The following is a 15,474-nucleotide window of genomic DNA, read 5'->3' as shown; positions in this document are numbered from 1 at the left end:
AAAAAAGAGAGAGGCAAGATGATACTGATCCACCTTGCCCAAGACACCGACTCTCACATGCCAATTCTTCCCTTCCTTCATCTTTATTTGGGATACAGGTGATCAATTTTTGTCTAAGCTTGTGATTTTCATTCAGATAAACAGTAAAGCAACACAGCTTGTGTGCTCCTACCTAATGACAGTCCTGTAGTTATTGGATTTGTTTGGATTGAATTTGTTGAATTTGGATTGAATTTGTTCCTTCAAGGGTCCTAGTTACTTTCTGAGAACAAAAGAGAATTAGTTTCACTCCCTGTTCTTCCTGCATTCTCCCCTGAACCCAGGGAGGGCTGTGATCCTGTCAATGAATCCCTAAGTTCAAGTTCCTTCACCCTCAAGATCCAGAAAGCATCTGAGCATTCATGTTAACTGGCAATGGAACTCACATGCTCCCTGGCCCGTTCCTCAAACACAGCCTGTTCTGGACTGGGTGTGGGTGTTCAGACCTGCCTCTGGCTGGACTCAAGGACAGAGAAATAGGTGAGGCCGGAAGGCTTCTCCTTCTTGCAGCGATGAGCTGACACCAGCGCCCCCCTGAGGAGAGGATCTGCTGCCACAGGGGGAACTTCAGAACTGTGATCTGGTTTAAGACTCATGAGAGATGGTTTTGATGGAATAATAAAATATTGGGTCTAAATCATGTTCCTAAGTTTGTCACTTAAAAAAAAACACACAGACATGAAAATCTTTATGTAAGATTCTAAAAATAAATCTTTATATGGCTTTTGCTTTTTTGCCCAGATGTTGATATAGCACAAAATTACTTTTTTGGAAAAAGGAACATAACTGCATTTGGACATATGCAGTAGACTGAATAACAGCCCCCCAGAGATGTGCTTGTTCCAATCCCCGACACCTGTAGATACGTTATCTTCCAGAATAAAAGGAACTTGAGCTGGGGGTGGGGAGGGGATTATTCTGAATTATCTGGGTGGTTCTAGTGTACTCACAGGGGTCTTTATGAGTGGAAGGGAGAAGCAGAATGAGATACCCAGAGGAATGGCAACAGAAGAAGAACTCAATCCATTGCTGCTGGCTTTGAAGATAGAAGCTGGTTTTAGAAAAGGCAGAGGAACCAGAGATCAAATTGCCAACATCTGCTGGATCATAGAAAAAGCAAGAGAGTGCCAGAAAAACATCTATTTCTGCTTTATTGACTATGCCAAAGCCTTTGACTGTGTGGATCACAATAAACAGTGGAAAATTCTGAAAGAGATGGGAATACCAGAACACCTGATCTACCTCTTGAGAAATTTGTATGCAGGTCAGGAAGCAACAGTTAGAACTGGACATGGAACAACAGACTGGTTCCAAATAGGAAAAGGAGTTCGTCAAGACTGTATATTGTCACCCTGTTTATTTAACTTCTATGCAGAGTACATCATGAGAAACGCTGGACTGGAAGAAACACAAGCTGGAATCAAGATTGCCAGGAGAAATATCAATAACCTCAGATATGCAGATGACACCACCCTTATGGCAGAAAGTGAAGAGGAACTCAAAAGCCTCTTGATGAAAGTGAAAGTGGAGAGTGAAAAAGTTGGCTTAAAGCTCAACATTCAGAAAACGAAGATCATGGCATCCGGTCCCACCACTTCATGGGAAATAGATGGGGAAACAGTGTAAACAGTGTCAGACTTTATTTTTCTGGGCTCCAAATTCACTACAGATGGTGACTGTAGCCATGAAATTAAAAGACGCTTACTCCTTGGAAGGAAAGTTATGACCAACCTAGATAGCATATTCAAAAGCAGAGACATTACTTTGCCAACAAAGGTTTGTCTAGTCAAGGCTATAGTTTTTCCTGTCGTCATATATGGATGTGAGAGTTGGACTGTGAAGAAGGCTGAGCACCGTAGAATTGATGCTTTTGAACTGTGGTGTTGGAGAAGACTCTTGAGAGTCCCTTGGACTGCAAGGAGATCCAACCAGTCCATTCTGAAAGAGATCAGCCCTGGGATTTCTTTGGAAGGAATGATGCTAAAGCTGAAACTCCAGTACTTTGGCCACCTCATGCGAAGAGTTGACTCATTGGAAAAGACTCTGATTCTGGGAGGGATTGGGGGCAGGAGGAGAAGGGGACGACAGAGGATGAGATGGCCGGATGGCATTACTGACTCAATGGATGTGAGTCTGAGTGAACTCCTGGAGTTGGTGATGGACAGGGAGGCCTGGTGTGCTGTGATTCATGGGGTCGCAAAGAGTGGGACATGACTGAGCGACTGATCTGATCTGATCTAATCTGATAAAAGGCTTCAAGTTAAGGAATGTTTCAGAAAATAGGAAAGGCAAGGGAACAGACTTTCTCCCAAAACCTCCAGACAGAATGCAAGTTGTCCTACCCCTTGAGTTTAGCCCAGTGAAACTGATTTCAGATCTCTGACCTCCAGAACCATAAGATAATAACTCTGTGCTGTTATAAGCCACTACATATATGGCCCTTCATTATAGCAAAAAGAGGAGACTAACACGGTGTATTTCAGTGTTACAAAGTCCACCACAAAATCCTTCCTACCAATGCCAGGAGAAACTAGGGGATTCCAATCTGTTAGCACCAACAATTCTCAGTGGATACCAAAGTTAAACCATGGAGAACAACATTAGGGAAGAAAAACTAGAAAATTTATGGGGTCCCAATCTCCATTCCCTTGGACAGCAAGGAAATCAAACCAGTCAATCTTAAAGGAAATTTACCCTGAATGATCACTGGAAGGACTGATGCTGAAGCTCCAATACTTTGGTTACCTGATGTAAAAGAACAGGTCATTGGAAAAGACCCTGATGGTGGGAAAGACTGAAGGCAGAAGGAGAAAGTGCAGCAGAGGATGAGATGGTTGGATGGCATCACCGATTCAATGGACATGAACTTGGGCAAACTCCAGGAGATAGTGAGGGACAGGGAAGCCTGGTGTGCTGCAGTCCATAGGGTCTCAAAGAACTGAACATGACTTGGTGACTGAAAAACAACTACCCTCATTCATTGACAAGCCTATTATAAACTTGTTTGGACCCCAATCTTCACCCTGACCAATTATTAGTATTTGAAGGTGAACATCATGAATTTGCATTTTACATTGCTGCTATTTAGCTGCTAAGTCATGTCCAACTCTTTGAGCCCCCATGGACTGCAGCACACCAGGTTCCTTTGTCCATGGGATTTCCCAGGCAAGAATACTGGAGTAGGTTGCCATTTCCTTCTCCAGGGGATCTTTCTGACCCAGGGGTGGAACCCATGTCTCCTGCATTGACAGGCGGATTCTTTACCACTGAGCCACTGGGGCTTCCCTTAAATGGCTTGAATTTCTGATTCTTGGAGGGACAAAAGTTCAGCCAGGAATTTATGGACTGACACTTGTAGCTGAGCTGCAGTTTCACTTACTTGAACAAATACAGCCTTAATTTCTGTATGATTCTGCTAGCCCACAGCTTGCCTCCATCTCATCATTTTCAAATAGGTATTTTCCCAGACCCCTAAAGGATACCTACAATATGTGAAATGTGAACTTCCAGATGTTCAAGCTGGATTTAGAAAAGGCAGAGGAACCAGAGATCAAATTGCCAACATCTGCTGGATCATCGAAAAAGCAAGAGAATTCCAGAAAAACATCCACTTTTGCTTTATTGACTCTGCCAAAGCCTTTGACTGTGTGGATCACAACAAACTGTGGAAAATTCTGAAAGAGTTGGGAATACCAGACCACCTGACCTGCCTACTGAGAAATCTGTATGCAGGTCAAGAAGAAACAGTTAGAACTGGACATGGAACAACAGACTGGTTCCAAATAGGGAAAGGAGTATGTCAAGGCTGTATATTGTCATCCTGCTTATTTAACTTATGCAGAGTACATCATGAGAAACACTGGGCTGGATGAAGCACAAGCTGGAATCAAGATTGCCAGGATAAATATCAATAACCTCAGATATGCAGATGACACCACCCTTATGGCAGAAAGCAAAGAAGAACTAAAGAGCCTCTTGATGAAAACAAAGATCATGGCATCTGGTCCCATCATTTCATAGAAAATAGATGGGGAAACAATGGAAACATTGACAGACTTTATTTTGGGGGGCTCCAAAATCACTGCAGATGGTGACCGGAGCCATGAAATTAAAAGATGCTTGCTCCTTGGAAGAAAAGCTATGACCAACCTAGACAGCACAGTAAAAAGCAGAGACATTACTTTACCAACAAAGGTCTGTCTAGTCAAAGCTATGGTTTTTCCAGTGGTCATGTATGGATATGAGAGTTGGACTAGAAAGAAAGCTGAGCGCCAAAGAATTGATGCTTTTGAACTGTGGTGTTGGAGAAGACTCTTGAGAGTCCCTTGGACTGCAAGGAGATCCTAAAGGAAACCAGTCCTGAATGTTCATTGGAAGGACTGATGCTGAAGCTGAAACTCCAATACTCTGGCCACCTGATGCGAAGAGCTGACTCATTAGAAAAGACCCTGATGCTGGGAAAGACTGAAGGTGGAAGGAGAAGGGGACGACAGAAGACGAGATGGTTGGATGGCATCATTGATGCGATGGACATGAGTTTAAGTAAGCTCCGGGAGTTGGTGATGGACAGGGAAGCCTGGCGTGCTGCAGTCCATGGGGTCGCAAAGAATTGAACATGAACTGAGCGACTGAACTGAAAGGATACCTAAGCAACTGCAGGGTCTGCAAACATGCGTTGTCCTAAATGGTGCGGACCAGCTAGAACCAAATAATGAGAATCCCCACAGGGCTTCTTGGGACAGTGACAAGGCCTGGAGTGTAGACTTTCACAGAAGAGGGGGTGGAGAAAGGAAAGGAGAGTGGGGAGTTTAGTAATATCCTACAGCAAATTCCAATTCATCCAGAAACAATGAAAACCGGGGGATTAGCATAAGAATAAGATAGAATACATGAATTATCAGTTTGCAATGCAGCAGAATGGGATAAAATAGCCCTTAATAGGAAAATGGTTCTAAATTTAATTTAATCTCACTGACAATTTGGAAGGTGCCTCAGGGTGCTGCAAGGTTTCCTCTCCACGGTCATGAATATTAATCATCAGGGTGTGTTACTATGGAAAACAATTCAGAAAATTTGAACCTTCCATTTGCAGGCTGCTTAAGAACCCTGAGTATGAAAGCTTTATTAAGGAATCTGTGTCCTTCCTATTATGACCTGCAAACTGACTGTGGGCCTGTGAGTGGACGGAGCTGCTTTATAGTAGAGAAAGTACCTTGTTAGGGGGAATGCCCCTTCACTTTTGTGGTCACTTTCTGAACACAGAGTCAGCAAGGGCTCAGCAAGCGTCTACCCACACCTTTTGCACCTTCTCTGCAACGTTCCACTCTCCCTTGCAAAATGGATTCATTACCACAGGGAGAGTGTCTGTTTTCCTCCTTATATTTTTTCCTGGTGCTAGCTACTTAGTAGGTGTTTTACCACAGGTGTGAAAGGAGTTTGTGAATAATTCTTGATTTCTATAAACCCATGTAATAGGGACCGTCCTCCCTGGCTGGGGATCTACATCTTCAGTACTGGCCACCACACCATTGCAGCCAGGAGAACTGTGCAAAAAGTGTTAAACAGGTGAAAACATAATGGTTGATGGGGAAAATTTTTTTTTCTTAGATCTCAATCAGGAAGCAATTCTCTCCAAAAAGAAGGTACCCATCCCATTCACTGCAGGGAGGCAGGGAACGAGGGCAGAGCACCACATTCCCAGGTAAAAAGGAGAGACAAAAGAAAGCTAATTAAAATTGCACACTCAATCAGTCGTGTCTGACTCTGTGACTCCATGGACAGCAGTCCGTGGGGCTCCTCTGTTCATGGCATTTTCCAGGCAAGAATATTGCAATGGATAGCCATTTCCTTTACCAGGGGATCTTCTAGACCCAGGGATCGAACCTGCTTCTCCTGTACTGGCACTCAGCTTCTTTAACACTGAGTCAACTGGGAAGCCCAAATTAAAATTAAAAACCACGTTTTAAATTTGAAGTTTTGTTTAAGTAGCAAAGGTTCAGAACAATTGGAGAGGTGCAAAGATAGAGGGCACCCTTCATTCACTTCAGAGGTACATTTGGAAAAACAATTTGGCAGACTGTCTCAAGAGTCTTAGAAAGAAATGCTCATTCCCTTTGGCCCAGTAATTGCACTTCTGGGAATCCATTCTTAGGAAATAATCCTAAATATAGAAAAAGCTTCATGCATAAGAATCACGTATTTGTTATTTCATTTTTAAAGCTATAGTGTTATATATAACAAAGACTGGATACAACTTAAATATCCAATAAGGGAAAATTAGGTACATTATGCTATGTGTATGACTGCAGCCATTAAAATGTTTGTATTGAAAGTTTCAGTAGTATGAGAAATGCTTATGTTTTAATTATGTTAAGTGAAAAATGGCAAGGTACAGAATTTCACATGCACTATAAATCAATTAGATATTTTTAAATATATGGAAATAGGACCAGGAAGATATATTAGAAAATTATTAGCAATGATTCCCTTTGTAGGTGAAGGGGGATTGTGGAGAATTTTTCTTTTTCTTTTCTTTTCTTCTATATTCCCTATATTTTTATGTGCGTGTGTGTGTGTTGGTTGCTCAGTCATGTCTGACTCTTTGTGGCCCCATGGACTGTATATAGCCAGCAGGCTTCTCTGTGCATGGAATTCTCCAGGCAAGAATACTGGAGTGGGTAGCCATTCCCCTTTCCAGGGGATCTTCCCAAGCCAGGGATCAAACGCAGATCTCCTGCACTGCAGGCAGACTCTACCACCAGGGAAGCCCTATATTTTTATAGTAGACATTATATTTTTCATATATTTATCCTTGGGGAAAGAGAGAAATCCTTTATTTTTTGTTTTAAGATTCTTGTCTGTGGGGGATTCATTCAACACAACTTGTCCAGACAGTTACTGTTTGGGGGCGAGGGAAAGCCACTGGTGGCCCAGGCAGAAAGGAGAGGGGGCTGGAGGATCTGGGAGAGCTCGTCTGATTTCCTGTGACGTGTGCAGCTGTCACTCTGACTGCCCGGGGGTCTCAGTCCCACTCCCAGGAGCAGACCCCAGGCCTCAGCCACAGGCTCAACAGCAGGCGAGTCATGTTGCTCTCACCCAGGCTCCGTCCTCAGTTCCTGTAACCCTGTTTTCCATGGATCCTTAAAAGCAGGTGTCACACACCTCCAGCCTCATCCCCTCCTTACCGTAACGTAGCTTAGTTCTTTCTGTCTCCTGTCTCTTTGTATTACACCCTCTGCCACTGTTCCAGCACCCACTAGGTCTCCCAGGGGCTGCAGCTCTATCTCTGAACCCAGCCTGTCCTGGGATGAAGCCTCCGAGATGAGCCCTCCAGGAAGCCAGATGACCACTTTCTTGCACCTGCTATTTGCTGCCAGATACTTCCTTCTCGTGTCCCATGCACCTGCCAGGACGGTGCGTTCTCCCTGGGGCTGCTCGCCCGAGTAGGTGGTTTTACTGCAGCCGAGGCTCTTCTGACCCTCCCCCACGCTGTGTTTCAGGCTCCTGAGGTTGGTCTCCGGGCCCCATCCTCTGCTGACGAAGCTGTCGTTGCCATGACTGTAGCTCCTTCAGCCTTCCCTCCTCTGCAAAGCTTGCTGGAATCCCACAGGAAAATGTGGCCAACACTAGGGCCCCTTTTCCTGTTCTTTTAGGAAATTCACTCTGCGTGAGTGGTTTGGGGAAATAAAATGGAGAACTTCCTAGTAAAGTGAGGCCTTGATTCTGCACTGTTCATATCTCTAATGAGACAGAAACTAGACTAGAGATCTCTACTTTTATTCAAGAGTCTAGGGAATTCCCTGATAGTCCAGAGGTTAGGACTTGGCAGTTTCACTGCAGGGGCTCAGGTTTGATCCCTGGTCAGGGAACTAAGATCCCCCAAACTGTACCTTGTGACCAAGAAAAAAAAAGTCCAATAAAGTTGGAAATTAATGCTGCTGCTGATAATTAGTTATATATATGTATATAACTGGCACTGTGCTAACCACTGAACAAGGAGAATCGATCTAAAAATAATCCCACAGCAGTGGGTACTTTTGTGGTTCCATTTTACAGATAAGGACACTGAGGCTTACTTAGGTGAACTAACTTGGTTAAAGTCACAGACATAGTGACTGAAAGAGGTAGGATTTGAACCCAGGTCAGAGTTTGGTCATAGACATTACTCTAGGCTCTGGATCCAAGCAGGTCATTGCAATGAGTGGATGGAGTGGCCCCAGTGATCATGACCACCTGAGGAGTCTGTGTCCCTCGGTAGGGGAGAGTCACCGCAAAGCCCCTGGTGACCTATTCCAGGCAAGAATGTGGGTCTAGTGTTAGCAGAGCTCCTGAGTTCCCAAGAGATGCTAACCAGTCTGCATTGCTATGTGTAATCTCCCTGTTTCATATATGGGTTCCATATTTTCAAAGACTCTGGCTAGCCGAAATTGCAAGCAGGCAGGCCACCAGCTTGCAATCTCTCCACTAAGCTATACTGTGGGCTTTCCAGTGCTTCCTGTGACTCGCACTCTCCCCTTTGTAAAGGGCAGGGGCTACGTACCTGCACAATCTCAAGCATCTCTGCCTTGCTGATGTAGCCATTTCCGTCTAGGTCATACATGCTGAAGGCCCATTTCAGCTTCTGCTCCAGCTTCCCCCTTGACGTTACGCTCAGGGCTATGATGAATTCTCTAAAGTCTATCGTCCCATCTCCGTTGGCATCGAAGGTGCGGAAGACGTGCTCTGCAAACTTGGAAGCATCCCCGTAAGGGAAAAAGTTCCCGTAAATTTTCTTAAACTCCTCCATTGACAAGTGTCCGCTGGGGCAGTCTCTCAAGAAGCCTTTGTACCATTCCTGGATCTCGTGCTCCGTGAAGTCCGTGCTTTCCAGCAAGTCTTGCATGACCTCCGGGCGCAGCTTGCTGTTCTGTTTTCCCATCTTGACAGCAAGAATTCAGCTGCAGACAGAAAAGAATACAATATAGAGAGTTTCCTAAACCTGTTCTTCAGAGGCACATTTTATAATCTGTGATTATTCCTTTGGGAGAAAGAAAAAAGTGTGACTTCAATAACATTGTTTAGGGCTTTCCAACCTTGTGGTCAGCCCAATAAAATGTAGAAAGAGGGGCTGGCAGAAGATGCAGAGTAGAAGTATCAGTGAAAACTGATACTTCTTTGACACAGAGCCAAATGAAAGACAGGAGATTTATAATGAAAAAAAAAGACACACACATACACACAGAGAAATGATTACTGAGTGCTGCCTTATCTATTTGCAAGAGGCTGAGCCTGCCTTTAGAAAGACCGGGGTTCTAATACCCAACCCAAGTATTAGTAGGGAGAATTAAAGGAAAGGATCAAAAAGAGAGAGAGCAAAAGAGATAATGTCACATGCTTTAGAGTATTTGCAAATAAAGTGCTTGGGTATCTTCTGAATATTATAAAGACAGACATGAGTAAGGGAAGTAGAAACTCATCTAATTCCATTAAATGCTACCAAGCTTGGTCAGTTATTTAAAGCCAAAAAGTCAAATCACTGGCAACATTGTGTTTATATAGTAAAGATGATATTTCATAAAGTTATGTCCTATGATTGTGGCTTATGAAACTGGCCAAATTTTTCTTTTTAAGATACAAAAAATTTCATATTTTCTTATCACGGTAATAGCACATCCATAGTAAAAGAGCAAACAACACAGCAACACATACAGGAAAGTCAGCATCATTTCAAATCTTAACACTTATACACTGCCAACAATTTGGTGTGTGTCCTTGTAGATTTTTCATATGCACCCTTGTCTAAAATGCTATTAATATATGTTTTAATGTGTTTATATTTCAAGAAATAAGAAAATATACCCTTTGTTACTTATTTTAAAACTTAATATAATGTGGGGAATAAAGGCAACTTTTGTTAGACAGAAAAAACCCTGTGATTCCCGTCTTCCCATTCACAGAGCCAGTCAATATTAACCACATGCCATATATCAGGGATGTTTCTGGCACTGCGGATGCAAAAAGTAAGATGCGACCCCTCCTCCTTAAGGGACACCCAGTTGCCTACATATGGAAGGGGGGGTGGTTGCGGTGAGAGGACAACACAATAAACTTTCAAAAGGTGGTACCAGGGGAATATACGTGGCGCAGGGAAAGTACATGGACAGGACACCCGAGCCAAAAGGGGATCTGGGTGCTATCAGGGAGGCGTTCTTGGAGGAGGTGAGCTTAGTTCCCATATCCAAAGTCTTATGATATAAGCATGGTAAAGATAAGTCCCTTCTAACAAAGGGGCTCTACACTTGTATTTTACATTTTTCTTGTATTGGAAACTTACAGAATATATAAAAGATTTTAATCCCCATTTTAATAATGATTCCCAATTTCTTTGAGATTTTCACTTTGTGGTGTTTGTTTATGTCTGCCTCCCTCCCAATTCAGGGTGAGCCCCTTGAGATGGAGTCTTGTTGAGGTTACTCCATCTCCCTAGGGCCCACTGTATATAACTTAGGTGAATGAAGAAATGACTCAGATAAATAATTACAACAGGGAAATATGGAATAATCTTCTTGGAAAAGGAGTCTTTTTGCCTCAAAGATGAGGCCCTGGCTTTCAGAACGTTATTTGAGACAGTAAAGCTATTTGGTAGTTAAGACTCGGTCTTGGGATCTCTTTTCTTCACTTCTCCACTAGTTTTATTGAGACATAATTGACATAGAGGATTGCATAAGTTTAAGGTATATGACATAAGATCCAATATACGTTTATACTGGGAAATGCTCACCACAGTAAGTCTGGTTAACACCCATACCCTCACATGGTTACAGAAATTTTTCTTCTGTTGAGAACTTTTAAGATCTACTCTCTTAGCATCTTTCAAATATACAATAGAGTACTGTTAATGATGCTGGTGCTGAAGCTGAAGCTCCAATACTTTGGCCACCTGATGCGAAGAACTGACTCATTGGAAAAGACTCTGATGCTGGAAAAGATTGAAGGCAGGAGGAGAAGGGGATGATAGAGGATGAGATGGTTGGATGGCATCACTGACTCAATGGACATGAGTTTGAGCTAACTCCAGGAGATAGTGAAGGACAAGGAGGCTTGTCATGCTGCAGTCCATGGGGTTGCAAAGAGTTGGACACAACTTGGTGACTGAACAACAACAAATTGTTAACTATAGGTACCATGCTGTACGATGCATGCCCAGAACTTATCTGAGGCTTCTACTTGTTGACCATGTTCACTGAACTCCCCCTCCCCCCACCCTTGGGATCTGTTGAAACTGAATTGCCTGTGTACCTATCTGTTGCCACCACTATAAATTCCTTGAAGGCAGGGTTTGAATCTTACACTGCTCAAACTTCCTTCATTATATGCACAGTTCAGGAAATGACAAGCAATCCTTGTGACTTGCCAAGCTGACTGATTTTGCTCCCTGAGTTCTGCACAGAGCAGAATCAGCCCTGCTCTGTCTCTGCTCCCCGAGAAGGGTGGAACAATTCTCTTCGCATCAGCACGACCAACAGCTGCCTGAAGGAGCTCACTTTCAGAGGTGACACTCTACGGAGAATCAGACCAATGCCATTCTACATAAGAGCAAAACTAAACTACAGAATCAGACCAATACCCTTTTACGTAAGAGCAAAAGTAAACCACAGCTCCAAGCACAACACAAACAGAACTTATAAACTGAACCTTTCAATAACTTTCACTTCCCTCTTGTGTCTTTTTTTTCCCCCTTGAGATAAAAAGTGAAGTAGGAGAGACTGGTTTGTACTAGAATTTCAAAACTGCATTTAGTTGCTAAGTTGGCAACTTGCCAGAGGCAAGAATTCAGAAACACAAGGTAATACATAATACATGGATTTATAGAGCTCCGAAACATTTTATGGAATTTACACGTAATGTTGAGTTTTCCTTTTGGGGAGTGCTTTAGAGAAGAGCCCTTTGGTGTGGCGTTCAATCAAATCACTGTGAGAACCCTTTGGTTCTGTGCAAATCACTGAGTGCACGGCCTTGGGAAAAAACGCCACTTTGATATTAAAATCTGCTCTCTTAAAGAATGATTTATTTCCCAGGATGTAGAAAGCACTGTTTCTTCAAAACCGAACTTGAGTTCCTTTCCCCATGTTTAAAAAGTGCGTCTCATTTATTAGCTGTTTTTGCACTAGAAACAAATTGCTTCAACATTTTGGCTAAGGCTCCCACTGAGACTGATCTGTGTGCGGCTATTTTTCCCGTAAACAGTAATTAAACCGCATTTACAAATTCATTAGCACAGAAAGGCCATAAGACAAACAAGGCAGAAGAGCATGGAATAAGTTATCTGGGAAGTGGGTGTTTGCAATTTAGGCCAGAATTTGTTTCAGTAGATAACTGCAAACACTTTACTAAGTATGATGTCCGAACTTGAGGGAACCATCTGGACATGGTTAGGCTGTACAACAAAAATTTCCAGGGACATAAAATACCGTTTCTTCCTTTGAGGGAGAGAGGGAAGGATAGAAAATGCCTGACAATACCTTTTTCTTTTGGAAGACAGGAATTTTGCTGGAGTTGAAGGATCAGGGAGGGGACCTTAAGGGAAATGCTACATTAATTAGCAGTCTAAAGAAAACAAACCATCCGGAGTCAGAAGTTGCACCTCAAATCAAATACTTTTAATTGCTCCATTCAGTCATTAAAATGTTTATTTTGTGCCAGTAGAACAGGGCATGGAATAAAAATGCTCGGGTTCAAAGACTGGCTCTATTGTTGACCAGCTCTTGGGTAATTCACTTCAATTCTTACTGCACTTCAGTTTTCTCATCTGTGAAATGAGGTCAGTTGTCCAAGTTCATATCTCACTGATTCTATGTGAGAATTAAACGAGACAGTCATATATGTAAACCTCTAGCGTTGAGTCAGTGAAAACTACATCTTACTCCTGTTTTTTTTTAATGAGTGAATTTAAATATTAAAGGTAAAGTAGTATGAAACTAGAATTTGGTTTTTTTCTCTGTTAAGAGGACAACATTTTTATTTTATTATTAAACTTTGCATTTTGTATTGTAGTATAGCTGGTTAACAATGCTGTGATTGTTTCAAGTGGACAGCAAAGGAACTCAGCTGTACACATGCTGTATCCTATCCTTGATTGCACCTCATACATTCTTCTACTGAGCCTTCACAGCAACTCTGAGGGATAGGTAGGGTAGATTTCACTATTTTATAAGAAAGAGAGAGAAAGAAGAAAAGGAAGAAAGAAAACTCAGAGAGGCAAAGTGACTTGTCCTGAGTCCCACAGCTTGTGAGTGAGGGAGCCAGACGGGAAGCTCAATTTGCATGTGACTGTCAACTGTCTTTTTTTTTTCAATTGTGTCTGACTAGCTTCAGAGACAAGCAAATATAGAAATTAAGACAAAAGCTTTATAACATGCCAGAGAGCAGTAGTTAAACGAGGGAAGTGTTAGTTGCTCAGTCATGTCCATCTCTTTGTGACCCCATGGATTGTATAGTCTGCCAGACTCCTCTGTCCCTGGGATTCTCCAGGCAAGAATACTGGAATAGGGAGCCATTCCCTTCTCCAGGAGATCTTCCTGACCCAGGGATTGAACCGGGGTCTCCTGTACTGCAGGCAGATTCTTTATGGTCTGAGAGAACCTGCATGCCAATGCAGGAGACATAAGAGATGTGAGTCCGATCCCCGGGTTGGGAAGATCCCCTGGCATCTTCCCAAGTGTGTATGGCAACCCACTCCACTATTCTTGCCTGGAGAATCCCATGAACAGAGAAGCCTGGCAGGCTACAGTCCCTGGGGTTGCAGAGTCAGACATGACTGAAGCAGTTTAGCACACAGGCCGTCAGGGAAGCCCAAGAGGAAAGAGATAACACACGCAATCCACAAAATGGGCAAAGTGTCTATCAGGAGGGAGGCATGGCTCGGGGCCCTGGGGATTCAGCCGGGAACATACAGGCGAAACTCCTGTCCTCCTGGAGCTTACAGCCTCTTGGGAAGAGATACACAGTAAATATGTGAAATATGAGAAGGAGATGCACCATGGAGAATAGCAGAGTGGGTGGGTAGGTGTTAACACTTTAAATAAAAAGCCCCATTAAGAAAGTGATGTGTGAAAAAGACCAGGGAGGTAGGGAGGTAGCCATGGAGATGACTGGGAGAAGACTATTCCAGGCAGAGAAAACAGCAGATGAGAAGGTCTCCACAGAAGCGTGCTTAGCACACTCAAGGACAGGGCTGCAACAAGCGTGGGAAGAAACAAAGGATATGAGATCAGAAGAGCAACGAGGACCAGATGCTGTGCGACCAGGAGGGAACCGTGAGCGCTCTGGCTTGCACTCTGAGATGCAGCCGTTGTAGGATTCTTAGCAGAGAAGTGCTAGGAGAGATTTATATTCTAACAGGACCTTGCTGTTGTGTGGACAGAAAGCTAAAGAAGGATAAGGGCAGCAGTGGGAAGACCACTGCAATGACCCAGGCAAGAGATGATGGTGGGTGAAGCCAGGGGAGCAGAGGAGGTGAGAATTGGTGGGATTTGGCACCGCTGGTAAGGTGGAAGCTGACATTTACTGAAATAAGAAAAATGCAGGAGAAGCAGGGCTTTGGGGTGAGGTAGGGGACTTTGTTGTGTCCGTATGTTAATTCTCAGATGCTGATTATATGCTGACTGGAGATATTGAGCAGGCAGTTGGATGTGTCTACAGTAAGAGAAAGTGGTCCAGGAGGCGATTTAAATTTGAGAGTTATCAGCACATAGATCGGAGAAGGCGATGGCACCCCACTCCAGTACTCTTGCCTGGAAAATCCCATGGACGGAGGAGACCGGTAGGCTGCAGTCCATGGGGTCGCTCAGAGTCGGACAGGACTGAGCGACTTCACTTTCACTTTTCACCTTCATGCATTGGAGAAGGAAATGGCAACCCACTCCAGTGTTCTTGCCTGGAGAATCCCAGGGACGGGGAAGCCTGGTGGGCTGCCGTCTGTGGGGCCGCACAGAGTCGGACACAACTGAAGCGACTTAGCAGCAGCAGCAGCAGCACATAGATTGTGTTTACAGCTAAAGACTGGAAGTGAATGAGGATGGAAAAGAAAAGGGGATAAGGACCAAGCCCTTGGTCACCCTGCCATTTAGAATCTTTGCCAATAGAAAGAGGAGAAGGAACCAGCAAGGGAGAAGGAGGACGGGCAGTGAGGGGGTAGGGAGACACAGAGGCTGAGCCCACACTCTCCGCCGTTTCGTCCTTCGTGCCAGCTCAAGGGGGCACATGAATGTGCTCAAGGCAGCCGCACAGGAGGGCTGGGCTCCCGGTTTCCTCTGAACCTTGTGCTGTCTCCTCCACCGCAGCCTGTCCTGTCTCCTTGAAGGTTGTCATCTTCTGCCCAGTTGTTCACAGCCAACCCCAAGGACTCACCCGTGATTCCCTTCACGTTTGTTCCATAAGCAGGAGCTGTCCAAACTT

At 43.9% G+C, this 15,474-nt stretch overlaps 1 protein-coding gene across 10 annotated transcripts in view; it reads right to left on the bottom strand.

Moving 5' to 3' along the window:
* The window catches only part of NCALD (neurocalcin delta), a 468,660-nt gene that overhangs the window by 15,591 nt on the left and 437,595 nt on the right, over window positions 1-15,474 (bottom strand). For all 10 annotated transcript variants that reach the window (XM_025001407.2, XM_025001408.2, XM_059893125.1 and 7 more), the window contains 1 exon segment: window positions 8,579-8,975. In XM_025001407.2, coding sequence (XP_024857175.1) covers window positions 8,579-8,956 — 378 coding nt within the window. In that variant the 5' untranslated portion in view covers window positions 8,957-8,975.

The sequence above is a fragment of the Bos taurus genome, chromosome 14 (assembly GCF_002263795.3).
Source record: "Bos taurus isolate L1 Dominette 01449 registration number 42190680 breed Hereford chromosome 14, ARS-UCD2.0, whole genome shotgun sequence".
Taxonomy (NCBI): domain Eukaryota; kingdom Metazoa; phylum Chordata; class Mammalia; order Artiodactyla; family Bovidae; genus Bos; species Bos taurus.
This window is presented reverse-complemented; position numbering and strand designations above follow the sequence as displayed.